This window comes from Biomphalaria glabrata, chromosome 9 (assembly GCF_947242115.1).
Source record: "Biomphalaria glabrata chromosome 9, xgBioGlab47.1, whole genome shotgun sequence".
Lineage (NCBI taxonomy): Eukaryota > Metazoa > Mollusca > Gastropoda > Planorbidae > Biomphalaria > Biomphalaria glabrata.
In genome coordinates, this window is record NC_074719.1 from 44986219 (window position 1) to 45013972 (window position 27754).

General features: G+C 38.8%; 3 protein-coding genes across 5 annotated transcripts; all 3 read left to right on the forward strand.

Moving 5' to 3' along the window:
• The first annotated feature begins 486 nt into the window (after positions 1 to 486).
• On the forward strand, positions 487 to 4357 carry LOC106050446 (uncharacterized). The gene is made up of 2 exons (XM_056040516.1): positions 487 to 569; positions 2145 to 4357. The coding sequence occupies exon 2, from the start codon at positions 2156 to 2158 to the stop codon at positions 4085 to 4087; it is 1932 nt and encodes a 643-aa protein (XP_055896491.1). The 5' UTR covers positions 487 to 569; positions 2145 to 2155; the 3' UTR covers positions 4088 to 4357.
• Positions 4358 to 4707: 350 nt separating this feature from the next.
• On the forward strand, positions 4708 to 11910 carry LOC106050447 (uncharacterized). Of its 3 annotated transcripts, none has more exons than XM_056040518.1 (2): positions 4708 to 5031; positions 9202 to 11910. In XM_056040518.1, exon 2 carries the CDS (start codon positions 9213 to 9215, stop codon positions 11103 to 11105), a length of 1893 nt encoding a protein of 630 aa, XP_055896493.1. In that variant the 5' UTR covers positions 4708 to 5031; positions 9202 to 9212; the 3' UTR covers positions 11106 to 11910. The 3 variants fall into 3 exon arrangements, with proteins under 3 accessions (XP_055896493.1, XP_013060865.2, XP_055896494.1); XM_013205411.2 differs by having other exon boundaries at positions 4708 to 4886; XM_056040519.1 differs by lacking the exon at positions 4708 to 5031 and adding an exon at positions 5243 to 5367.
• A 2006-nt stretch (positions 11911 to 13916) lies between these two features.
• LOC106050455 (uncharacterized) lies at positions 13917 to 19588 on the forward strand. Its single transcript, XM_013205428.2, has 2 exons — positions 13917 to 14130; positions 16216 to 19588. The coding sequence occupies exon 2, from the start codon at positions 16228 to 16230 to the stop codon at positions 18145 to 18147; it is 1920 nt and encodes a 639-aa protein (XP_013060882.2). The 5' UTR covers positions 13917 to 14130; positions 16216 to 16227; the 3' UTR covers positions 18148 to 19588.
• The last annotated feature ends 8166 nt before the right edge of the window (positions 19589 to 27754 follow it).

The following is a 27754-nucleotide window of genomic DNA, read 5'->3' on the forward strand; positions in this document are numbered from 1 at the left end:
ATAATATATATATTAAATGTTATATATTATAGATATATATATTGTTATATCTGAAGGGAGGCAACTCAACGAGGCAATATATTTATTTACATAAGGACAGATAAGAAAAGTAAGGCCAATGACACTAGCTCCAGTTGGATTAACCTGCGCAGTGTACAGCCGAACACTCCGGGCTCACATAGGTTTCACCAGCCACATGAGGAGGCACAAAACCTTAGTGCAAAGCCCTCATCCCCATGGATGACAAAGGTGGTCCTCATTGAACTACAATAGACGAACTATATATATATATATATACATAAGGACATCAAGGACATCACACATATAATAATAATAATAATAATAATAATAATAATAATAATAATAATAATCTTTATTGTCCGTACGGAAATTTGTTTTTAATCAGTTTTCTGTCTGTGACAAAAAAAAATGTTTGCTTCATCCGGAAATGTTATAATTTTATCATATAGGGGGGATTACTCTGAAGTACATGTGTTGGTAAAACTTCCTGTAGTCCTTGGAGTCGCCTTAGCGTAAGACTTAATTTTTGCAGTTGTTCTAATTTTAAGGTACGTCTATAGCTTTAACTGCCTCGCCCCCCCCTCCTCCACAGACACAAAGTCTTTACCGGGATTTGAGCACAGTTTGTTAATCTAATATATAAAGCAGAAAGTAAGGAGTATGTATGTATGTATGTCCAGCATAGAAATCAAAACCATAACATAGTGTATGTTTAATTTTGCCACCCACAGCCGAACGGCCCCAAAAGTAAAAAAAAATTAAAATACTCAAATATATCTTGGACTTCTTATGGTCCGACAGCTACGCTGGGCAGGGGGCACGTATCCCGTTTCGTGAGTTAAAAGGTGGTCGACGTAACAGAGGCGCCCCACTGAAACGCTTCAAAGACCAGCTTAGGCGTCAACTTTCCTTGGCTGACATAGAAGGGAGCACCTGGCCGCATGCGGCGTCGGAAAAAGACAGCTGGAGGTCACTCACGAAGGCCGCGGGAGACACATTTGAGACCAAAAAGAAAATCTGCTGCCGAGGACAAACGCAGACGACGAAAAGAAAATCTAAATCGACCACCTGCGGACAATCGTTATGCTTGCCCTGGATGTGGCAAAATATGTAGGTCACAGCTGGGGCTGCGCAGCCACGGGAGGTACTGTACTCCTCCCTGATCTTCGGACTCGAAGACAAGCCTTATTATTATATTAAAGGAAGAAATCTTTTTTTAACAAATCGGGTAAATCCGTTTTCACAGTATTTTATACTAGAATATGAATACGTCAGCTGAACCAATTTTCAGACTCTACTTTCCCTTTCGCAGCAAAATATTTAGAAAAAAATGATAGGAAACATTCGCTATGTTTGACTTAGATCTACCCAAACTAAGGCCCGCAGGCCGCGGGTCATATCAGGCTAGTGTTCTTATAGTTATTATTTTTTTTTTATATAGCGCAACTTGCAAGCATATAGCATGCTCAGAGCGCTATGGTCCAATGTCTTACATAGATCATGGGGGTGGGGGTGGGAGAGGTATCTAGAAGAAGGTTTTCATTTCTGCCTTTAGCCACTCAGGAAAAACAGCTCTGCTCAGGTCCCATGTATGATGTATAACTAATGTTGATATAATAATCTAATTAATAGTAACAGTTGTTATTGTAAAAAAAAAAGATAAAAGAGAGCCTTAAATTGGGCCCCACAATTTATAAAGGCGGCCCTGTTTGGACGTAATAAATGATATTTTAACATTGATGAACCAGAGAAGAAAATCTGTATGTAGTACTGATATATTGAAAAGTTAATTTGTCCTCAGCTTCATTTTAAAAAAAAGGGCGCGGTGGTCATGTGGTTAAGCGCTTGGCTTCCGAACCTGAGGTCCTGGGTTCGAATCCCGATGAAGACTTGGGTTTTGAGTTTCGGGATTTTTAAGACGCCCCTGAGTCCACCAAACTCTGACTTTAGTTGGGGAAAGAAAAGGCGGTTGGTCGTTGTGCTGGCCACATAACACCCTGCTCGTTAACCATTGGCCTAAGACTCAGATGACCTTAACATCATCTGCCCCATAGATCGCAAGGTCTGAAAGGGGAAACTTTACTTTGTTTTCATTTTAAAAACTAGTACACTATTTGTTTCAGGTTGACTTACAATGACCAGCTGTGAAACAATTCGTCACGGGCATATTTCTCAAGGTATTTTTCAGGCCATAGAGACATTTTGGAAGCTGCACGAGAATGAAGACTTTCAGGTCAACATCGAAGGTGAATGCGTCAAGTGCCACAGTTTTATTCTTGCCTCTTGTTCGGAGTTTTTCAGAAGTTTACTACGATCTAATATGAAAGAGAAACTAGACATGAAAGTTGACTTACAGAACATTCCCTTGAATATTTTTAACTTGATTCTCCAAACTCTATACACCGGATGTGAGCTGTTGACTAAAGACAATGTTTTGGAAGTTTGGTCAGCAGTTCATCTACTTCAAATTCATTTCTTAATTCTGCATTGTGAAGATTATGTTTTGAAAAATATTTCTCTGGAAACTTTGGAGACTTACAAGAGGCAAGGAGAATTTCTTCAGTCCGAGAGAGTCTCTAAAGGAATTTTCAAATTCATGCTTGAAAACTTTATGACTCTCAGAAGCACTGAGGTATTTTTGCGATTACAGTTTGAGGACCTTCTAAAACTTATTGAAAGTGACAGTCTGGTGGTTACATCTGAAGATCTAGTATTACACTCCGTTTATGAATGGATCAACTTTGGCGAAGTAGTGAATAACTACAACAAGGCTACATTAACCATGTCCTATAAAGAAACATTTTCAAGAGGGGTTACCACTAAATTCTCTAAAATGTTTATTACTGGAAAAGACATAGAAACTACAAAAGTCTCGGCTTCACATGTCAATGAACTTAAAGTTACTCAGGTAACTAAATCGATGTACGAGTCAGCCCGTTCTTCTAGTCAAATCATCGCAATCCCTTCTGTAAACCAAAACGACGGAAGCCCTTCAGTATCAAATAATTGTAAAGACAATCGGAGAAGTGTATATCTTCTTCCGCTTTTGAAAGCTACCAGATATTTCCTGCTCTCTGAAGCTTGCATTGCAAATCTCCACCTAGCAAAAGAGATTCAAAATAACATAGAGGACATAGACATTTTCTTTAAAGCTTTGGCATACAAGACTTGCATCAATGTCAATAACTATCTACCAACTGCTGCTATTCACCGTGAATGTAGTCAGCTTGACAATGTCGGTGTCGTCTGCATCAGTAACAGTAGAATTCTTGCCTATAGTTTCGCTAAGAAAACGACGCATTATTTTCCAAAGAGTACAAAACTGAATATCTACAGACTACTGGCACTCAATAATCAATTGTATGCCTGCGTTAAAAAAAAGGGTTTCAGTGAAATGTTTGTTTTACAAAGTGTAAAATGGGTCAGTGTTCTGAAACTAGAAGAACAAGTTCGTTTCTGTTTGACTCATGACTCTTCTATAATTATCATCACTGTGCAAAATATCTATAGATATAAACCTATTTCACCGCTTAATAAGATTGACGTTGACATTGGAGCCATTGACTTTGCAATCAGTTTTTACCAGAACATTCTTCTCTTTACCACATCAGATCTGAAAACCAAAGTTCGTTGCTGGGATACAGACAATAACACTTTGTCAGATTTAGCTGAGCTTGACTTCTCAGCTAACAATATGACAAGTTTCACAGACGACAGGTCGACCTACATTCTCGATGAAGACGGATGCCTCTATCACGTGAAGCAGTTAGAGACCATTCAATTCACTTTCATAGATAGAATCTGGAGTTTCAGAGCTGAAGAGCTGAGAGGAGCAATCATGTTTCGAAACTTTCTCTTTCTGTGTGGCAAGTTTCCTGAAAAAACAAACCTTACCAAAACATTGAACGATGTCTTCTCCTTCGTTTGGTTTATGAAGTTAGGATCTTTGAATTTTACCTCGAATTTCATTTATTCTGCCATTTCGAAGACAGATCTGACAGGTCGAAAGATAAGCTGTTCAAGGCAAGTTTTTAATGAAGTCGAACAGAAATGGTCCGAGATCTAGCCTAATGGTCCAGTGGTTAGCCTGCCAGGCTCTTCAATTGACGAATCTCTTTCACGCATTATAGTTAACAAGAATTTATATATGTAAAGATCATAATTAATTTATAAATAGTTTATCGCTGAGCGGTGCTTTAAATAGAATGGCTTTATTGATAAATTAAGTTTAACTAAAGGATTTTTTTGACTATTTTCTATAAATATATATGCTTAAATATATTTGGCAATTTGGCTAAAGATTTATAGATTTAATACATTGTCGAAAACTCGAGAATGTTTTTTTTCCCTTCTTTTTTTACAAAGCTTTTATCCAATAACGCTGTCTGTCTGTCTGTCTGGTAAAATAGATTGAGGGTGAAAGAGATTAAAAGAGAAAAAAAAAAGAGGGGAGGGGGAGAATTTAAAAGTTACAAAAGCAAATGATTGTAAATCAGACCGTTTAAAAAAAAACAATAAATATATAAATATAGATATTGTTTCATCCATAAAAAACGTAAACCAACTATTTCAACCTGAGTGAAGCAGGGTCTCAACTAGTAAGATCTAAGTGTAAGCAAAGGTAGATTACTGTGATTACATTTTAATGGGCACATAAATCTGCAACTTGAACGGAAGTTAGTTTTGTCAACACAACTAAACTCATTTCTATTTCTATATAATGGTCACAGTGTATAAAGATTCTGTCAGTTTTCTGTGTGTCCAGTTTTGTTACAAAGTCAGATAGACATTTAGTTTCATTTCGGAATGTACCAATGCAAACTGGACTGTAATCGTTGGTCCCACATAGAAGTCATTCATAAAAAGTAAATTTGTAGCTATACTATAACTATAGCTATAGTATAGCTGTAGCCTATAGCTTCTTGTAGTCTTCAGAACCATTCCAACATTACTTTTTACTAACATTCCACCTTACTTGCTAGATCGAGTTTTTACTGGATTCGGATACAGGTACATCTAAGGCAGCGGAGGGCTACTTTTTCCATCGAGGGCCGCATTTAAAAAATGTTGGGGAATGAGGGGACGCATATACATGATATACATACACATATATACATTTTCTTATATAAGATTTATGATTATTATTATGTTAGAAACGAACGAGTAGTCATTCTCTGGCGCTGCCAGGGTCGAGTTTCGTTAAAGGGAAACTAAATTCATCGTAGTCCCTTATCAGTTTCCACTGAGGAATTTTCTGGTGATGTGGCAGGTCTGCAACAGTACCGCCCTTTGACAGGCAACGAGAATGTTCCTAGGAATGTTAAGGGCTTTGAAGGTATCTGTGAGGTCAGTTGTTATTATCCCCTCGGTTGATATAACTCTGGGGTATATTGTTATTTTGGATAACTTCCATTATCTCCAAGCCTATGTCATTATTTTAACTATTAATATTATTATTATTATTATTATTATTATTATTATTATTATCGTTTTTGGTTATGATGAAATGAACTATTTGTAGTTCTCTGGCACTGCCAGGATCGAAGCTCATTTAAGGGAAACGAAAACAGTTTCACTTAGAAAGTATCTCATGCTACACGTCTGTAAGCCTGTAACGTGGCCAAGAGCTATTGGTCTAAACTGACCACAGGTTGTGACGTTGCAAGTCAGTGTTCGGGCCTTCTTGGCTTAGGTATGTTTAGAGCTTCGAAAATGACTGCCGGCTCAGCCGTTTGTGCTCATCCGGTTAATATCACGATTAAGCGTATTGCTTATTTGACTCACTTCCAAGGCCGTTTAACTCTTTTAGTCCGCAATCGTTTTCCACAATCCAATGGAATTATTCTATTTGCTCATTTTGTAGTTCACTATCCTGTAGGGGTTAAACTTTAATCACTTTTTTTGTTTGTCATTAGAGAAATGTTAGATCTGGTATAAAATTAAATAGGATTGTGTCACCATGTTATTTTGTATGGTCGTTGGGTAACATTGGGTTCATATTATAATATTACATGTAGGCATTATCAGGATGCATTCTTTCCAGTTCATAGCTCTCTCATAAATGAGGAAATAACTCTTGATGTAGCAGACACAAATAATACGGTTTAATATATATATATATATATATAATAATAACAACACCTAGGAAATAGGATAGACAATCCAAGAATAATCTGTAATAATCCTTTATAGAAATACTTGACAATGCTACTTTTTGACTGGTACAAATCTCAACTGCTTTATAATAATTCTATAGTGGCTGCTTACTATGACTTTCTTAAGTGACTACATACAATGACTGCTCCTTACTGACTGCACTTATTGACTGTTTTTACTGACTGCTCTTATTGACTGTTTCTTACTGACTGCTCGTATTGACTGTTCTTACTTACTGTTCTTATTGAGTGCTCTTACTTACTGCTCTTATTGACTGTTCTTATTGACTGCTTCTTACTGACTGCTCTTATTGACTGCTCCTTACTGACTGTTCTTATTGACTGCTCTTATTGACTGCTCTTATTGACTGCTCTTATTGACTGCTCTTACTGACTGCTCTTATTGACTGCTCTTATTGACTGTTCTTACTGACTGATCTTATTGACTGATCTTACTGACTGCTCTTATTGACTGCTCTTATTGACTGTTCTTACTGACTGCCCTTACTGACTGCTCTTATTGACTGCTCTTATTGACTGCTCTTACTGACTGCTCTTATTGACTGATCTTACTGACTGATCTTACTGACTGCTCTTATTGACTGTTCTTACTGACTGATCTTACTGACTGCTCTTACTGACTGCTCTTATTGACTGCTCTTATTGACTGCTCTTACTGACTGCTCTTATTGACTGATCTTACTGACTGCTCTTATTGACTGATCTTACTGACTGCTCTTACTGACTGCTCTTATTGACTGATCTTACAAACTGCTCTTATTGACTGTTCTTACTGACTGCTCTTATTGACTGTTCTTACTGACTGCTCTTACTGACTGCTCTTATTGACTGTTCTTACTGACTGCTCTTATTGACTGATCTTACTGACTGCTCTTACTGACTGCTCTTATTGACTGATCTTACTGACTGCTCTTACTGACTGCTCTTATTGACTGATCTTACTGACTGCTCTTACTGACTGATCTTACTGACTGCTCTTACTGACTGCTCTTATTGACTGATCTTACTGACTTCTCTTATTGACTGATCTTACTGACTGCTCTTACTGACTGCTCTTATTGACTGATCTTACTGACTGCTCTTACTGACTGCTCTTATTGACTGATCTTACTGACTTCTCTTATTGACTGATCTTACTGACTTCTCTTATTGACTGATCTTACTGACTGCTCTTACTGACTGCTCTTATTGACTGATCTTACTGACTGCTCTTACTGACTGCTCTTATTGACTGATCTTACTGACTTCTCTTATTGACTGATCTTACTGACTGCTCTTATTGACTGTTCTTACTGACTGCTCTTATTGACTGCTCTTATTGACTGATCTTACTGACTGTTCTTATTGACTGTTCTTACTGACTGCTCTTATTGACTGCTCTTACTGACTGCTCTTATTGACTGCTCTTATTGACTGTTCTTACTGACTGATCTTACTGACTGCTCTTACTGACTGCTCTTATTGACTGCTCTTATTGACTGATCTTACTGACTGCTCTTATTGACTGATCTTACTGACTTCTCTTATTGACTGATCTTATTGACTGATCTTACTGACTTCTCTTATTGACTGATCTTACTGACTGCTCTTACTGACTGCTCTTATTGACTGATCTTATTGACTGCTCTTATTGACTGATCTTACTGACTGCTCTTATTGACTGCTCTTATTGACTGCTCTTATTGACTGATCTTACTGACTGCTCTTATTGACTGTTCTTACTGACTGCTCTTACTGACTGCTCTTACTGACTGCTCTTATTGTCTCTTCTTACTGACTGCTCTTACTGACTGCTCTTATTGTCTCTTCTTACTGACTGCTCTTATTGACTGCTCCTTACTGACTGCTCTTACTGACTGATCTTACTGACTGCTCTTACTGACTGCTCTTATTGACTGATCTTACTGACTTCTCTTATTGACTGATCTTACTGACTTCTCTTATTGACTGATCTTATTGACTGATCTTACTGACTTCTCTTATTGACTGATCTTACTGACTGCTCTTACTGACTGCTCTTATTGACTGCTCTTATTGACTGATCTTACTGACTGCTCTTATTGACTGCTCTTATTGACTGATCTTACTGACTGCTCTTATTGACTGCTCTTATTGACTGCTCTTATTGACTGTTCTTACTGACTGCTCTTACTGACTGCTCTTACTGACTGCTCTTATTGTCTCTTCTTACTGACTGCTCTTATTGACTGCTCCTTACTGACTGCTCTTATTGACTGCTCCTTACTGACTGCTCTTATTGTCTCTTCTTACTGACTGCTATCAAAGTATCTTGACTCAAGGTTAAAAGTGTTAACAATTAGAAAATCAAGAGTTAGGAATTACACTCACATCAAAATAGGGTATCCTCTGTAGGAGGCGGAGACAGATTGCATGCCCTTTTTACACACAATAAATTATAGTTTATAAGACAAACAAAAAAAAAGTAATCTCATGGAGTTTACCTCCTCCCCCATTTCCCAACAAATTGTAACGTAAATGTGATTGTTCATTTTTTTTCCCACCTGAACCAAATTTGTACGTCGTAAAAGTCTTGAAGAAACAGAGAAGGCACCTGAGATGTAATACCGACACATTGAATAGTTCATTTACCAATACATTTAATAGTTCATTTACCGACACATTGAATAGTTCATTTACCGACACATTGAATAGTTCATTTACCGACACATTGAATAGTTCATTTACCGACACATTGAATAGTTCATTTACCGAAAGTTTCATTTAATGTATTTGGATGACATTCAAGATGTGCTGCTGAAAGACACAAAAATCATCAACTAACAAGGCGGCTTGAGTTCAAATCCCAAGTCGAGTTGTGTTCGCTGAGCACCTAAACGCAGTTTGGGAACCTTCTTCCAGATACCCCACCCCAAAAAAAAAATAGGTCCACAAAAGAGATTTGACCATAGAGCACTGGGCGTGTTATAACCACGAAAGTATACTATTTAACAGCAATTAATTATTAATCAAATGTTTGTTTCAGATTGGCTCACAATGACCAATAGTGAAGCTAGTCGCCATAAAAATATTTCCCAACGTATTGTTCAGTCCATAGAGAAATTTTGGAATCGGCATGAGAATGAAGACTTTCAGGTCAACATTGACGGTCAGACGATCAGATGCCATAGTTTTATTCTCGCTTCTTGTTCGGAGTTTTTTGCAAGTTTGCTCAGATCTAATATGAAAGAGAAACTAGAAATGAAAGTTGATTTACAGAATATTGGCTTGGAAATTTTTCAACTGATTCTCAGAATGCTCTATACCGGAAACGACTTGTTAACTAAAGACAATGTCTTGGAAGTTTGGGCTGCAGTTCATCAGCTTCAAATCGATTTCTTAATTCAGCAATGTGAAGATTTGATCTTGGAGAATCTTTCTCTGGAAACTTTGGAGACTTACAAAACGCAGGCAGATTTTCTTCAGTCCAAAAAAGTATCTAAAGGAGTTTTCAAATACATGCTTGAGCACTTTATGACTATCAGAGCTACTCAAGCGTTCTTACGATTAAATTTTGAAGAGCTTCTAAAACTTATTGAAAGTGACAGTCTGGTTGTTACGTCTGAAGATTTAGTTCTTCAATCTGTTTTTGAATGGATCAATTTTGGAAATTCCTCTATTCCTACCGTCAATGAGAATGATGCTACTTTACCATTGTCCTCTAGAGACACATCTTCAACAGAAGTCATCTCCCATTCTTCTAAAACGGAAGAATCTAATAAGGAAATGGAAAATGTTAATGATTCAGCAGGAGACTTTAATAAAAATGAGTCTACAGAAGAAAGTCAATCAAATGGTGTCTCAAACAGTTCTTTGACCCAGGCGAGTGCAATCTCTTCTGTAAGCCAAAAAGACGGAGCCCCATCAGCACCAAGTCAATGTCAAGACAACCCGAGAAGAGTTTATCTACTTCCGATTTTAAAATCTACCAGATATTTCCTGCTCTCTGAAACATGCGTTGCGAATCTCTACCGAAATAAGTTGATCCAAAATAACACGCAAAGCATAGAATTTCTCTTCGAATCTTTAGCCTATAAGACTTGCATTCACGTCAACGGATATATGCCACCCGCAGCTTATCACCGAAGATGTAGTCAGTTTGAAAATGTGGGTTTACTCAGCCACAGTAAGAACAGAATGTGCGCCTATTCCTTCATTCAAAACAAATGGCTACGTCTGTCAAGAAGCACGGAACTGAATATATTTAAATTGCTCGTGCTCAATAATCAACTGTACGCATGCGTTAATTACGAGAGTGCTAGTGAGGTGTTTGCGTCACAAAACCAGCAATGGGTTAGTGTTTTGAAACTACAAGAAATTGTGTGTCTTTTTTTGCCTCACGAATCCCATATATACATTATCACTTCCGAGAACTCTAAGGTGTATAGGTTTAAGCCTATTTCATCAAGTCATGAGATCGACGTTGATATCGGAGCAATCGATTACGCAATACGTTTTAACCAGAATATTCTTGTCTTTACGACCTCGGACCTCAAAACAAAGGTTCGTTGCTGGGATACAGACAGGAACAGGTTGTCACATTTAGCTGAGCTTGAGGACTTCTCTGCTGCCAGCATGACAAGTTTGAGAGATAACAGATCTACCTACATTCTGGACACACTCGGACATCTGTTCGAAGTGAAACAGTTGGACACTGTGCATTTCATCTTCATAGATAGCGTCTGGAGTTCAAGACCTGAAAGGTTGGACGGCTCAGTTCTTTTTCGAAAAACTCTTTACCTCTGTGGTAAGCTTCCCGAAAAGTTTAATTATAAAGTCAAGGTCAAGGACATCTACTCATCGTTTGTTCTTCTCCGTTCTGGAAAGGTAGAATTCACCTCAAACTTTATCTCTTGTGATATCTTGAAGAGTGATCTTATCTTACCCTAGCCTAATAACTTGAACAACAAAAAGAACACAGGATGCTGAACTTTGACTAAGTGATGAATTTCATCAGGATGCTGAACTTTGACTAAGTGATGAATTTCATCAGGATACTGAACTTTGACTATGAATGTCATCAGGATACTGAACTTTGACTAAGTGATGAATGTCATCAGGATACTGAACTTTGACTAAGTGATGAATTTCATCAGGATACTGAACTTTGACTAAGGGATGAATTTCATCAGGATACTGAACTTTGACTAAGTGATGAATGTCATCAATGGGACTAAGATTGCAGTAACGTCTTTCCACCCAGAAAAGTGTCAATATCGGAATAAGTGTCAAGGTAATGACGTCACCTTTTGGCGCAGACGTGAGATAGAAGCGTATTTATTTTTTTTAGTTTTTATTCTATTTGCAAGCTTTGTCCTAGTTTATCAGAGATTCAGTGTATTCAATATGTTTATTCCATTTCTTTTCTTGCCATGCTATTAAACTTTGGATCACTTTTTGTTTTCTAATACCGGTACTTCCATATTACATTAGGACACAGTCAATCAAAGTAATCCATTTTATTGGATCTAGGCATACTGTGATATCATACATTATTTTCATTTAAATTTTAAAATATTCGGTTTTAGCGCTTTGGTTTATATGATATTATGACGCATGGTTGTGTTTTTATACATGTCATGACATAATAATATCTGTACATATATTTTTTACATACATTTACTTTGTGTGTATTTTATTCGCTTACGCGTATATGAATTAATATATTTCGCTAATAAAATATACACATTTAACCGATAGCTAAATAAAGAGACCAATAAAAAAAAATAATGTGTTGTTTGTATTTCCTTACGTTACAACGTTACAATGTATGTATAGCTATATTAACTAACCAATTACTTCATTAATACGAGGGTGAGAAGGTCCAGGCGATATAATCTACAACTAGTGAGTTCTTGAAATATTTCCAATGTGTTTAGATGCTATACTAAAAGTGTTTCAGCTTGTCAAGGATTTAGTGCTGCATTAACCCATAAGTCTCTGGCGTAACATTTGCACCCTGAGTGTAGCATTTACGCCCTGTCTGTAACACTTACACCCTGTGTATAACACTTACACCCTGTGTATAACACTTACACCCTGTGTATAACACTTACACCCTGTGTGTAATACTTACGCCTTGTGTGTAACACTTACACCCTGTGTATAACACTTACACCCTGTGTGTAACACTTACACCCTGTGTATAACACTTACACCCTGTGTGTAATACTTACGCCTTGTGTGTAACACTTACACCCTGTGTATAACACTTACACCCTGTGTATAACACTTACACCCTGTGTGTAATACTTACGCCTTGTGTGTAACACTTACACCCTGTGTATAACACTTACACCCTGTGTATAACACTTACACCCTGTGTATAACACACCCTGTGTGTAACACTTACGCCCTGTGTATAACACTTACACCCTGTGTGTAATACTTACGCCTTGTGTGTAACACTTACACCCTGTGTGTAATACTTACGCCTTGTGTGTAACATTTACACCCTGTGTGTAATACTTACGCCTTGTGTGTAACACTTACACCCTGTGTATAACACTTACACCCTGTGTATAACACTTACACCCTGTGTGTAACACTTACGCCCTGTGTATAACACTTACACCCTGTGTGTAATACTTACGCCTTGTGTGTAACACTTACACCCTGTGTATAACACTTACACCCTGTGAATAACACTTACACCCTGTGTATAACACTTACACCCTGTGTGTAACACTTACGCCCTGTGTATAACACTTACACCCTGTGTGTAATACTTACGCCTTGTGTGTAACACTTACACCCTGTGTGTAATACTTACGCCTTGTGTGTAACATTTACGCCCTGTGTGTAACACTTACGCCCTGTGTCCTAACATGTACACCCTGTGTCAAGCGTTTACAAATTTCCATACGGACAATAAAGATTATTTTTATTATTATTATTATTTTATCAAAGTATTAGACGGAACTCTAGACTTGGATCTAACACGATCTAGATCTAAAGGTTCCCTTTAAAGTAGTATATGAACTCTATATCATTCAGACGAGTCGATAAGTCCTTTCTAGTTCTAATAAAATCTAGACCACATTCTAAATCTAAATAATTTACTTGCACAGGCTTTACTAAGCATTGATAAGTGTAGCCTTTCAACAAATATACCTGGATTGTGTTTTGGCGATATACAAACACATTTGTTGAATCACCTTAAGGTGAACTTCAATGTCACGTGATCAGTAATCGGAAAATCGCAAAGGGAAAGTAGATTTGCATCTTTACCACAGACCTATATTATAATTATATATTTCTATGGTTTATGACATGTCTATGAGGCCAGTACAAGTGCTACGAAGACACTCTCAAGAGCTCCTTCAAGGAATGCGATATCGACATTCACGGCTGGGAAGCACTAGCTCTCGCTCGCTCCTCATGTCGTGAAGCTGTAAGCCTCGGAGTCTCGAGATTTGAAGCAAGAAGAGTGACCAGTGCGAAAGAGCGCCGAACCAACAAAAAGCTGAGAGAAGAAGCAGGCCTATCTGAAACCGACCTAACCCACCCATGCCACGTATGCGGCCGGATTTTTTAAAGCGAGGATTGGACTTTACAGTCATCTTCGAGTCCATTGGAAATGAGAAATGTGCTCATCTTCAACCACGAAGGAGGAGCTATATGACATCGCTCTGATTTATGATACATTCAGAAGAAAACAAAACTGTGCACCATTCCGAACGTCGCTTCTAGATCTGAAACTTGAACGGAAGTTTGTTTTGTAAATAAGAAACGCGTGACAAAATTCCACCGAGGTTTTGGTCTCATCACGAAATGTCTTGGTTCGAACGACAGTGTACATTAGAACATTTGATAGTTTACACGAGGATACATGATTGGAAGAACACTTTGTTACTCTAGTCGAAAGAAACAACTTAAGTTTCATCTTTAATTACTAGACTGGATTAGAATCAAGGTAGGTTTAAAAACAAAATATTTCCGTTGAATGGAGACATGTTACACAAAATGTGTGGGTTGCCTGAATTTGAATCAGCCAGGAAAACCAACGACTAAGCAGATTTAAAGCCATTGATTTACATGCGTGACTAGATTGACACATGAAATGCGTAGGACGTAATTATCTTCTTTTTTTTTGAAGTAACGTCTGTAGTAGATAGATATAGCCCTCAAGTGATTTCCAGGCAGTATATTTTTACCCTGATGTTATGTATCCTGGGGTACTCCCAAAGCGTGACATTTTTTTTTCTAGATCTAGCCGTGTCTCTGATGGATTCAAATATGTTTTGAATCATCAGATAGGCTTTACCGAACGGATGACTATAAGTGGGTTTCCATTAAGCTTATAGGTTTCCCTCGAGCTTATAGTTCATTATGACATTATTTGGCTAATAGTGGCTGTATAGGCCTGAAGCCTGTGACCCCAGAGTGGCCAAAAGTGGTCGTGTGGTGACCTGAGGCCTGTGACTTTAGTTATTGTGTTTTTATAAACTGATGTTCCCGAATGAGACGATAGATTGTGCGTTTGGTTATAAGATATGATTAGTGCGGTTTGCCATACTACTTTGAATGTGTAACTTTTGTTTATTTTGTGTTGAAAAGGCCTGTGAGTTCATGGCCAGTTGTTTACACATTAATCTTATTCTTGGTGTAAATAAACTATTTGTATATATGTTTGGTTAATTTATTTTTCTGTTTTGCTTTTTAAAATATATTTTCTTTGCTTCGAAACACCTCACGGGCCAGCTATTCAATCCCCAAAACTGCTTCCCACAACAGAGTTAAGGCCCTTTGTTATTAAGTTTGCGTAGTCATGTGACACATTGCACTCACCCTTAATCTTGGGAATCCAAGACAAGCCATTATTTAGTAAGCATATGTTGTAGAATTTTTTTTTTAAAGTATTGAGGCCCGTTCTAAGGGTGTGGCCCCTAGGCAGCCACACAGTCTTGCACTGTCTTATACCCGGCACTACGCAAGATGTACGTTTATACATTAGTTTCACTGCAGCATTTCATGTGAGGGCCCCATCTTCACTAAAGTCCGGTGGGAAATCGGCGCCGATTGCGCCATTATCCCTTTGATCGTTGGATATGCTTTTTAACCAACGAACAGGCTTGGAACGGGAGAATCAGAAAGTCGGATTGGATTCTGTGATGTAATTTCTAAAGAAACAAAAGAGATGTCGTGTATTTGTGTGTGTGATCAACATCTTGAATTTTCTCTCTGAGCGATATCAGGTTTAAGTCCTCACCTATAGGGTGTTTTATTATGTTGAAATATTTTTTGGCTTTCTTCATAATATTTTCTCGACCAGGTTTTAAAGTGAGGTTTGTTTGATGTCAAAGTGAGGTTTGTTTGATGTCAAAGTGATGTTGCTTCATTTTCTAAAAGGACTTTTCATACTGTTTTCGAGAATGGCGTCTGGAACATCGTTTCAGAAAGCTCTTTCAAAGATGACACTTCAATGCGTCTACGACAATGCAATTCTAAAGTCTCCCGTCTTTCTTTACATCAGAACAGTCAATTTTTTTTTCGCAACGGAATGTGTACTTTGGTAATGGCATCTATTGCGTGAGTTAAATAGGTCCACTCCGTGTTGGTGATAATCTTCCGACTATCAAGGCTTTACAAAAGCACCAGTTCTAATGGCTTGACCAGTGACGAATGCGAAACGGGGAAATGGGGGGGGGGTAGCGTTTTTTTAAAGCGTGCGGTGCGCGCGCTGGACTGTTGTTTGGTCATCTCGATGTTTTCGGGTTCATGCCTTGCCCGCTGCCAACCCCGTCGTCATGCGGGAGGTTTGGACTAGAAACATACGAAACATATAAAACATTTTTTAAAGGTTTCATAAAACTAACAAGACCCTAATCAGTTAATCCACCGATAAGGCCCCTCCGTAGGTTAGAGTCGTCTATGTATTTGATTAAACCTTTTCCTGATCTTTCAGGCAGTCAAAATATTTCCCTGTATACAAATGGTGTATATAACAATGAATAATAAGAAAAAAGTTGAGTTAAACTGTATATGCTTCTTGTTTCAGATCTGCCCATAAATGAACAGTTGTGAAGACATCCCTCATAAGAATATTTCCCTAGCTATTATTCAGTGCATTGGTAAGTTTAGGAACAGCAGCATCTATGAAGACTTTCAAGTCAATATTGAAGGGGAGACAATCCGTTGCCACCTATTTATACTAGCCTCTTGTTCGGAGTTCTTCTCAAGTTTAATTAGGTCAAATATGAAAGAGAAACAGGAAATGAAAGTTGACTTACAGAACATTCCCATGAAGATTTTTCAGCTGATTCTCAAAACTCTATACACCGGATGTGAGCTGTTGACTAAAGACAATGTCTTGGAAGTTTGGTCTGCAGTTCATCAGCTTCAAATTCATTTCTTGGTTCAACATTGTGAGGACTTCATCTTGGAAAATATTTCTTTGGAAACTTTGGAAACTTATAAGAAACATGCAGAATTTCTTCAGTCCGAGAGAGTTTCGGAAGGAATTTTCAAATACATGCTTGAAAACTTTATGATTCTCAGAAGCACTGAGGCATTTTTACGATTACAGTTTGAGGACCTTCTAAGACTTATAGAAAGTGACAGTCTGGTTGTTACATCTGAAGATTTAGTTTTACAATCTGTTTATGAATGGATCAACTTTGGAGAATCATTCTTCGTAACAGTCAAGAACGAAGCGGATTCTACATTAAAGACATCTTCTAAAGACACATCTTTGACAGAGATTATTGTCCATTCTTCTAAATACGATGATTCTGGTAAAAACATAGAAGCTATTGATGTTTCATCAGAAATCGTCAGTGAACTTAAGGAAGCTACAGAAGAAAGTCAATCAAATGATGTCTCAAACAATTCGTTGACTCAAACTAAGTCCATCTCTTCTTTAAGCCAAGAAGACGGAGCCCCATCAGCACCAAGTCAATGTCAAGGCAACCCGAGAAGTGTTTATCTACTTCCGCTCTTGAAAGCCACCAGATATTTCCTGCTCTCCAGACATTGTGTCCTAAATCTCTACAGGAATAAATTGACTCAAAGCAGTGCGCATGTCAAGGAGTTCTTCTTTGAGACATACTTTGAGAGCTCTTGTCCCTTGAGCGGGTTTTGGTCTCCTGCCGCTCTTCACCGAGACTGCAGCAGCTTTGAGCACCTGGGCGTCGTCTGCATCGCCAAGAACACGTTGGCCGCCTTTTCTTTTCAAAAAGACAAATGGCTGTGCTGCTCCAGCAATAAAAGTCTTACCAACTGTACACTTCTTGTACACAACAGTGTCCTGTACGCTTGCTTAAATTACAATACGGACAGTGAGCTGTTTGCCTTTCAGAACAGTAAATGGGTGAGCGTGTTGGCTATTGAAACTGTTACAAAATTAATTATTTCTCACGACATCTTCATCTACATCATCAATTTACAACACTCTATTATAAGCTCTACAGAACAAGACTCTACTGTCATTCAGTTTAACCCACTTCTGCCATCATCACACTCTGAAATTAAACAAGCCATTGGGAATCCAGACTACGCCATCAGCTTTTACCCAAAAATTCTCTTATTTGAGAAAGTTCCTAGGAAAGAGTCGACTGCGACACTAGTCTCGGCCTGGGACACAGACAGTAATGCCTTATCAAATGTCATTGAGCTGGACTTCTCTGCTGAGGGCATGGTCAGTTTCCGTGATGAGAAATGTACTTATATTCTAGACGACAGCGGACGTCTCTACGCAATGAATCAGCTAGAAACAATTCAGTTCACGTTCCTTAACCGACTCTGGAGCTTAAGGTCCGAGCTGAAGGGAGCTGTGCTGTTTAAAGGCGTACTGTTTCTGTGTGGCATGTTTCCAGACGACAATGACTATCAGAAAAATGTTTTCCCCTCGTTAAAGCTTCTGACGGCCGAGTTTCAAGATTTCATCTCAAATTTCGTTCCGTGCACTTTTGTAAAAAGTCATCTTTTTTGAAATTATTGATTAGTCTTGGTCCGCTCAAGACTTGAAGATGTGACAATAGGAGGTATCCATGCTCGTAGTCGCAACGTTCGACCTTTATCTTTAAAGATAATCTTTGCTCAGCTTCACCTATCCGTTGGGGCACCACACAAGATTTGTCGACCGTCTTTCTCCATTCCTCTCTTTCTTTTGTCTTGGATAGAACCTCTTTCAATGGCAGGTTCGTCCATTCTTTTATGTTGTCTTCCCATCGCTTTCTCTGTTTGCCTCTTCTTTTTTTCCTGGTACGTTCCATGAAAGAAGGTCTTTGCAAGTGCCGAAGAAACTTGTACTATGGTCATAGAGTTGAGGAGGGTTTTTTTTTTCAATAGTTAGCAGGTCATCATGGGGTTCAATCGCATGCTGTAACCTTGTCTCTAATCTCTTGGTTTCTGATGCGGTCTTCAAATGTGATACCTAGGATCTTTCTCAATCATCTCAACTCCATTGCTAGGATCCTCCTCTCTAGCTCTGCAGTCAGCGTCCAAGACTTGCAAGCATATAACAATGTGGCCATGACCAGGGAGCGCATCAGTTTGATTTTCGAACACTAGCAAATAATAAGGTAGTTGTCACAATGTTATCATAACGTTATAATTTTCTTATAATGTTATCATTATCTTATAATGCTATCTTCCTCTTATCATTCCATTGTATCATTGTGTTCTCATTGACCCAGTACTACAAGGTCATATTATGTGTGGTGGAATCGAGGCTTAGGAACGGGATTTCCCCCATAGTCTGAATATTTGCTAGGCTGACGCTTTACATTCGCACTAAAGCTTTCGCCCCTTCCCAAGAGGCTATGCACCCAGACAAAAAGTACTTGCCGTTGAAAGAAAGTTTGATAGGAAAATGGGAACATTGTCTTCAATCATTGAATTCTATTATATTATATGATGTAGAAGGTGAACAAAGTCTAATACTCAGATCTTACACAGAACGTCATCGCCCTGTTACATTGACCATTATTCATTTAGAATGTACCAGTTTTATTTGTATTATAAACTAAATAAATTCTTTCATACTGTCACCTACCAGGCTGCAGTAGGTCGCAGCGGTCAAACATTTATAAATAACCATTGGAATGTATAAATATTCATTAATTGAATATCATCAAGAATATAATTTTCTCATGTTTTTTCTCATAATATGACGCAATAAACAATGTTTTGAGTTTTGAATATAAAAAAACAGACATCATTTTCATCTGACAATATTTTTATAGATTTGCGTTTAAAAACATTATTCATACTAGTTCATGAAAATCTTACATCAGTGTTGTACACATTTTTTTTAAGAGTCAAACATCGTGAAAGTTAGTAATCAAGTTTAGAAGAAATACATGTACACTCTATGCAAAGTCCACATCGCCATCAATTGTGTTTCGTAATAAAAAGCTAACCAAATCTAAGCTTCAAGTTTTTGTCATGATTTTTAAAAATTATTTACGCCACTGATATCCTAACTACGACCCGCGGGTTACATCCGGCACTTCTAAACATCTGCCCACAATCCACACAAAAGATCCAGAGACTCGGTTCCTTTAGAGTTTAGACATAGATTCCTTGTGCCTGGTGACACATGCGCATGGAAATTATTTGGCCCCTTGGCTTAAAAATTGTTTCTTACCAATGATTTATGCCTGTCAGACCTTACGATCTATAAGGGAAGATGATGTTTGGCTCATCTATTATTTTTGGCCGACGGTCAACGAGGATGCCATGTGGACAGCACAACGACAAACCGGCTTTCTTTTCACCAACTAATGTCAGGTACCCACCAGAGCTGGGTGGACTCAGAGGCGCCCTAAAAATCCCAAAATTAAAAAACCCAGTCTTCACCAGGTTTTGAACCCGGGACCCTTTGGTTCGGAAGCCAAGCGCTTTACCACTCATCCACTGCGCCTCCTGGGGTAGCAAGACTTGCACCCATTTTATTCTCATTTCTTTAATTCTTTTTATTCTTTTTGTAAAATGTCAGTATCTTGTGTTGTTTTTATTGTTCTATATAGTATGCCATTAATGACATGTTCTCAAAAAGCTTCTGACAACCAGTCCAACTCCTGGCCTTCAGGTGTGGGTCAGATATTGAGTCAGGCGTAGCTGTTTTCACTAACAGGAGAAGGGGCAAAGGCGAGTAACTGGCGCCTAAACCATTAAGCTTCGGGCATGAGGGGCTCGTTAGTCATTGCTGGCTATCCACCTAGAAAAAGGAAAACTCCGAATTCAAAACTCTGCCGTCTCGCAGCTATACCCAATCATGGAAAATGTTTCGGGAGTTAACCCCGAGGGGAAAAAACAAGGACTCGGTGACCCTTAGGCAGTTTGCAGCGACCCAACTGGTCCCAAACTTCCCGATCCTTTAGATTCAGCGGTTCTCAACCTTTTATGCTCGGCGACCCCTTTTTACAATCCTCCACTCTGCCGCGCCCCCCCCCCCCCCCCCCCCGCAAATATACACAGCAATAGAAGAATAGACAAAAACAATCCATTTTTTTCGATGGTCTTTGGCGACCCCTGGCAAATAGTCAATCGACCCCCAAGGGGGTCGCGACCCACAGGTTGAGAAAACCTGCTTTAGATACATCAGATGCGTGGAGGGGGGGGGGGGAAATGATGTGTGGGCGACATCGTTCCGACCACAGCTAAGACCTTCATCTAATTTCCATGAGATGATCCATAGTCGCTTTGTGACCGAAGGAGGCCACCATTATCTTTTGCCGTCATCAGCAAATAATCTGACTTTTGATGTTTTAGGAATACATTCATTTTTTTGTTCCCAGCTTTTAGGTAAGGTATAAAGCTATCACGCGCGGGGCCCCCTCGGACCGCGAGGCCGTCGGCGGTCACCTACATCAACTACGCCTTACGCCAAGTCTGCACCAGGGAAATAAATGTTACACCGGGAAAGTAAATGTTACATAAGGCCGTAGACGCTTGACACAGGGCGTAAATGTTACATAAGGCCGTAAACGCTTGACACAGGGCGTAAATGTTACATAAGGCCGTAGACGCTTGACACAGGGTGTAAATGTTACATAAGACCGTAGACGCTTGACACAGGGTGTAAATGTTACATAAGGCCGTAGACGCTTGACACAGGGTGTAAATGTTACATAAGACCGTAGACGCTTGACACAGGGCGTAAATGTTACATAAGGCCGTAGACGCTTGACACAGGGTGTAAATGTTACATAAGGCCGTAGACGCTTGACACAGGGTGTAAATGTTACATAAGACCGTAGACGCTTGACACAGGGTGTAAATGTTACATAAGACCGTAAACGCTTGAAACAGGGTGTAAATGTTACATAAGGCCGTAGACGCTTGACACAGGGTGTAAATGTTACATAAGGCCGTAAACGCTTGACACAGGGTGTAAAGGTTACACAAGGTAGCAATTTCTTACAATTTCTGCACTACACCAAAAAAAAACAACAACATTATAACTATAAGAAACCAAAATGTACCTTCACACCAGACTCACTCATACCTTACATGTGACAAAGTCGGTCTGTCAATCGAATTCCTTCATCCCTTACTATCACTTGTCTCGGCGTTTCTTGTCTTAACATCACTTGTTTTAATATCACATGTCTCACTATCATTAGTCACAATGAGTGTTAGTTTCACTATTCTCACTATTATTAGTGTTGATTCCACTAGTCTCACTATCATTAGTGTTGATTCCACTAGTCTCACTATCATTAGTGTTGATTCCACTAGTCTCACTATCATTAGTGTTGATTCCACTAGTCTCACTATCATTAGTGTTGATTCCTCTAGTCTCACTATCATTAGTGTTGATTCCACTAGTCTCACTATCATTAGTGTTGATTCCACTAGTCTCACTATCATTAGTGTGATATCACTAGTCTCACTATCATTAGTGTTAATATCGCTAGCCTAGCCAATCGCTAGTCTCACTATCATTAGTGTGATATCACTAGTCTCACTATCATTAGTGTTAATATCGCTAGCCTAGCCAATCGCTAGTCTCGCTATCACTAGTCTTACTATTAACAGTCAGTCAAACTTTCGCTGGTATCAATCTCAATAGTTTCACTCTTACCTTTCGTCATTAGTATTCTAATTGAGTTAATTAATAATAAGTTAGAATCTCTAAGTACTCATTAAATATGATTAGTTTATACCAGTATCCCAACTGTCATGTCCCATTCGCAGTCATGCACACACTCACACACATACACATACACACACACACGTACACACACACATACACACACATACACACACACATACACACACTTACACACACATACACACACATACACACACATACACACACTTACACACACACATACACACACTTACACACACACATACGCAATGTGTTTGTGACGAAATACGTCCCTCTCAATACAGAACTGACCAGTGCGGAACTACCCCCCCCCTTTTTACCACTAGTTAGCATTGTATAGCCCACTCTCAACACTAAACTGACCAGTGTAGAACACAAACATCCTATTACACCAAGGTTAGATCCAACCACTAAATTATAGGCCATAAACATACATCCCAAGTTACACCCCAAACGCCGAAACAAAAGCACGCAACTGTAAAGTCCAGGGACATTAAAATTTAGTGTCCACGTACATTTCTTTGAGTCGACACTCCTAACGCCCAGAGCTATTCAAAGCGTTCCCGTCCGCTGTGCCATCGAGCGCTGGTTCAGCCTGATAATTGTTGCATGGTTCCGCTTTCATCCTCCTTCGTCCCCCCCCCCCCGGGGGTGCGGGTTGAAGAAGTCAGGTGAGTGAGCCGCAAATGAAAAGATTGGTCCAATTTAACAATTCTAAATTCGAAAGACTCGCTGGCCATTGGAGCGTCACTACTCTTAACATACCGCTCGGGAACCTATAAAAGCGAAAGTTTCAGGTTAATGCCATTCTAGATCAGAATCACTGAGAAGTCAGAAGACTCTCAAGTCAGCGATTCGTTTGGGAACTTGTGTGAGTTGGACAAACGTTATCATTATTATTTAGTGTATCTTCGCCTGTAACATTTACGTTCATGTATCATTGCCACGTTAACACTTGTTTGCTTCCAAATATTATATTTGTAAATCTCTATAAATATGTGTTCATCATTTACTCGTCAATGTTGACTGTACTCCCAACGGTGGACATCCACCCTACAATTTAGTTAATCCTAATGTCTATTTATGCATTTGTTATTCATTCATATCCATATTCATCTGGACCTGCTCACGTCTAGATTATTTCCTTACCTGTGCATAGGTAGGCCTACCTGTTCATGTGCACACATAGTCACATATATATACATTATAATTATGCTTGTTTTTGTTATGCACATACTGTGCTGTTACCATGCATCCTTAGGCCCGAGAATCAGTCTTGCGTGTCTACCCCCACTATTTTCGGCTTGTCACTAATTATGTGCCCTTTTCTACCCCCCCCCTTTTTTTTCCCTTCTTCTCGTCAAGGTCCTCTGGTCACGAGCGACCCTGGACTTGTTTACTTGTGGGTAAATGAGGTCACAGGGGCTACAACCCTGTTATACGGTCCCCCTGTTTCCCTCCTCATTTATGCCCCTGCCTTGTACATTTATATGTGCATTCGCAATATTATTATTATATTATTTATACAGCGATTATTATTAGACCTAGTAAAATATCGTAAACATGTATCTTAGTTAGCCTGAGGGAGACGCTCCTATCAAGGACGCACCCCTCGCCAACCAGCTTGTATGGTTAAATAATTCAGGCTCCTCTCATGTGTCATTTCATAGCCTCCTACATCAGGGCTGGCGTGTTTTGGTTGCCTGAAGGTAGACCTCAGCAGCTCTCCACACATTCCCGTTGAGGGTGAGTCACTCATCACCCTCGACCAGAACTGAAGGCATTCCAGGCTGAAGTCCCAGGACCGGTCTGCACCTACCGCAGGAGTAAGCCCACCGCGTGGCATCCTCATATTCCTCACACTAGCGCCTGCCTACCTGCAGGGCATCAGCAACTGGCTGCCAGCGCAACGGAGCTTCAACTTACCCCATCCCGAAGGAGAACCTTGAATACAGATAAGTGAGAGACAGCCGAATAAGCAAACCATACACGAGTTTTATGAGCGAAATCCCAGTGATGATACTATCTTAAAAGTTATCATAAAATCCTAAATCAGTCTGTACATTCCCCCCTTACTCGCTGATTGTATTTCTCCTTAATTAATCTTTATTAAATATTTGTTCTCCCACAAAATCATTAAGCTTTGCGTTTTGCTTGTGCCTGTCTATGTGCCTATATAATACCAACAAAATATTTACCACGTTGTGGCTCTAAGACTTTACCCCTAGGAGTCGCAGGCCATCATCCCCATCAGAAAGAGCAAACAGACCGATCGGCGGACTTATTGCACTACAGTGTTTCAACTTCTTTATAGTGACCCGACCAAATAGCGCAACAAAATAGCGATGACAATATAGCGCCTTAAAAAAAATAGCGCCATTATTTTTTATCCCATTTGTTTTTCAATAATGACTTAAAGATATGTTCCGAAAATGCACTTGGAAAAAAATACGCATGATGATACATTGAACAATTGTTCCATGCTTGTCAAATTTAAAGAATGGAGTTCCGTAGTCAAATTTTGTATGCAATGTCACGTCGATACTTTAGCGTTTTAATCCAACAGCAATGTAGTAAAAGGGGTTTTGGCCAACATCTGCCGTGCATCGAGAAAGTAGTCCATGACATCACGTGGGTGTCGCCTTCTCGCTAACGTCAGACAAGAGCTTTTCTATTGCGTCGGATAAAACTGAATGTTTATAAACTAGTAGTTTTGAGAGACCAAGTGTATGGGTGCGTAAACTACCATCTTACCAGTGAGCTGTTTGCTTTACAGCAGGGGTGGGCAACCTTTTCCTATCGAGGGCCGCATATATATATACTTAAAACGTAGAAAAATGCGCTAGCTAACTAGCTAAGTGTGCCTACTGTCTTTTAATTCACATTTATACTGTACTATACATTTAGTCTTCATTTGTGGAACACTCCCAGTTGAGTAACTACAACAAAAGTTAGCAATTTCTGAAACTAATTTTACGAATTTGTTTAAAATTTTGTTATCGTCTGTGTACATCACACCAATTGACCACAAAAGTTCAGTTGTACTTAATTTAAAGTGATTTAACTGTTTGCACTCGTGCATAATGTTCCGGAACTGTGAAACCGGCTTACTAGTTGTTATTCCTTGTGACTGCTGTCAAATTACAATCAGTCAGCACCATCCAGTTCTTACACTTGTTTATTTCCAAACAAGAAAACGCTTGTTCACAGATGCATGTGGACCCAAATATTGTGTAAGTTTAGCAGCAAAGGTTTTTAAAGTGTGGAAATACAGATTCTGGCACCCATAAAACTCCATCGGAATAACTGACAGGAACTTCTCTTTCAGGTCATAATTTGCTTGGAGGTATGTCCTCTAGAGCTGAATCAGCTTCTGCACTAAATGGTGAGCTGAGGGTATTGACAACTAATTCTCAGCTCTTGACGTCTTCAATTTCTGTTTTCAAATTCCAAAACCAAAGAATTCAAATAAGTCTTGTACTTTTCAATCATTGATCTAGAAATAGTTTCACCTTTCAGCAAAGGAAAATGACAAAACCTGTTTTTACTTACTTACCTGTAGAAATGGGAAAGCTTTGTTTGCAAAGATTTAACATGCACATACGTTTCATGTGTAATACTCTTCATGAAAAACATGAAGTCTGTCTTCAACTCTTCATAAGAAATATTAGTAACAACTGTCACGGTCAATGTCCATCAAGGAACATAACAATTTCTTCCTTGAGATCCTATATTCTTCTCAATACCTTACCTTACCCATGCTAAGCCAGAGGATACTACTGTGGTACCAAACATCGGAATGTTTTGTTTCCAAATCTTCAATACTTCTCGGCCTGTGGTTTAAGACCCCAAGCACTGTTAAGTTTGATCACTAAGTTCATATGTCTGATATTCACTGCAGCTTACTCTTATTGTTCTTTAATTTTTTTTTTTTTTTAATGTTTTTCTCAGCCAAAACACGGGCTTCTCAGTTGTTAACCCTTCCATTTGGTTCCAAGCTAACCCAGGACTTTCAACACAGTCCTTCCAAGCAAAGTGGCCTGCGTTTGAATATTTAACTGAATGTTTACGAAATATAGGAATAACCTAAATTAACTTTAAGCATTTTAGAATGACACGTAGATCTAGAGACAATGTTTCTCTCGCCTCTTCATCATAAGTGATAAGAATCAGAAATTTAATTAATTTATATATATATATATATTTAAAATAAGTTATTTTTAATGTATTTGCATTTTTACATGTATAAGCTGTGGGCACACCTGATTTATGTAGTTGTCCGGGGGCCGCATAAAGCAGTCTGGCGGGCCGCATGTGGCCCACGGGTCGTAATTTGCCCACCCCTGCTTTACAGAATAAAAAATGGATTTGTGTTTCGAGATTGCCGAGTGTAACAAATCTGATCCTGACTCATGAATCGTGTTTGCACATTGTCAATTCAAAGAGCTCTATAATACATAAATTCTACCCTGCTTACTAAACAAATGGAGACTAATCAGGTTATTGGAAATCCAGACGATGCAATTAGCTTCCACCACAAGATCCTGTTCTTTGAGACAGTTGTTAGGAATGATTCACTTTTGACAGTTGTACGTTGGTGTTCAACATTTGCATATTAAACCATTTATATATTGAAAATTCTGATTTATGTATATATATATGACATAATATATATATGTATATATAAAGAGAGAGAGACAGAGACACAAAAACTGCGAAATATATTGTACTTATGATTTTACTTAAAAACTAATTTGTTATGATTTTTACTATTTGTGATTTTATAATAGCGTTATCGTTTGATAATAAAAATATATCTCTTACCATCTATACCAGTGGGTCGCGACCCCTTTGGGGGTCGATTGACGATTTGCCAGGGGTCGCCTAAGACCATCGAAAATATAAATTGTTATTGTCTACTCTTCTATTGCTGTATGTGTGTGTTTGGGGGGGGGGGGTGTCGAGGCGGAGTGAGAGAATGTAAAAAGGGGTCGCCGAGCTTAAAAGGTTGAGAACCGCTGATCTATACCATGACGTATTTGAAAGTAAACAAGTATTTATATCTAGACTATGGTCCTTTTTACATTTGTTGTTGCTGTTGTTGGAACATAATAATATTATCTTATTTCTTTATTACAATATATGCCTTGTCTGTGTTTGGAAAATATAAAACAGAGACTATAATAACGGGAGAATATATAATAATACCTCTGCAGGTCGTGTGATATATAAGCATATGCAAAATCGTTAGTCAAGTATTCGAGGGAGTTATGATGGTAAAAAAAACGCAAGCTTAAAATGTATTGCCTTGGTCATATTACAAGATCTTCTGGGCTCGCATAGAACTTCCTTCAGGGAACAGAACCAGATAAAAGAAGAAGAGGCAGACAGAGAAAGCGATGGGAGGACAACATAAAAGAATGGACGGGTCTGCCATTGAGAGAGGTTCTAACTAAGGCAAAAGACAGAGAGGAAT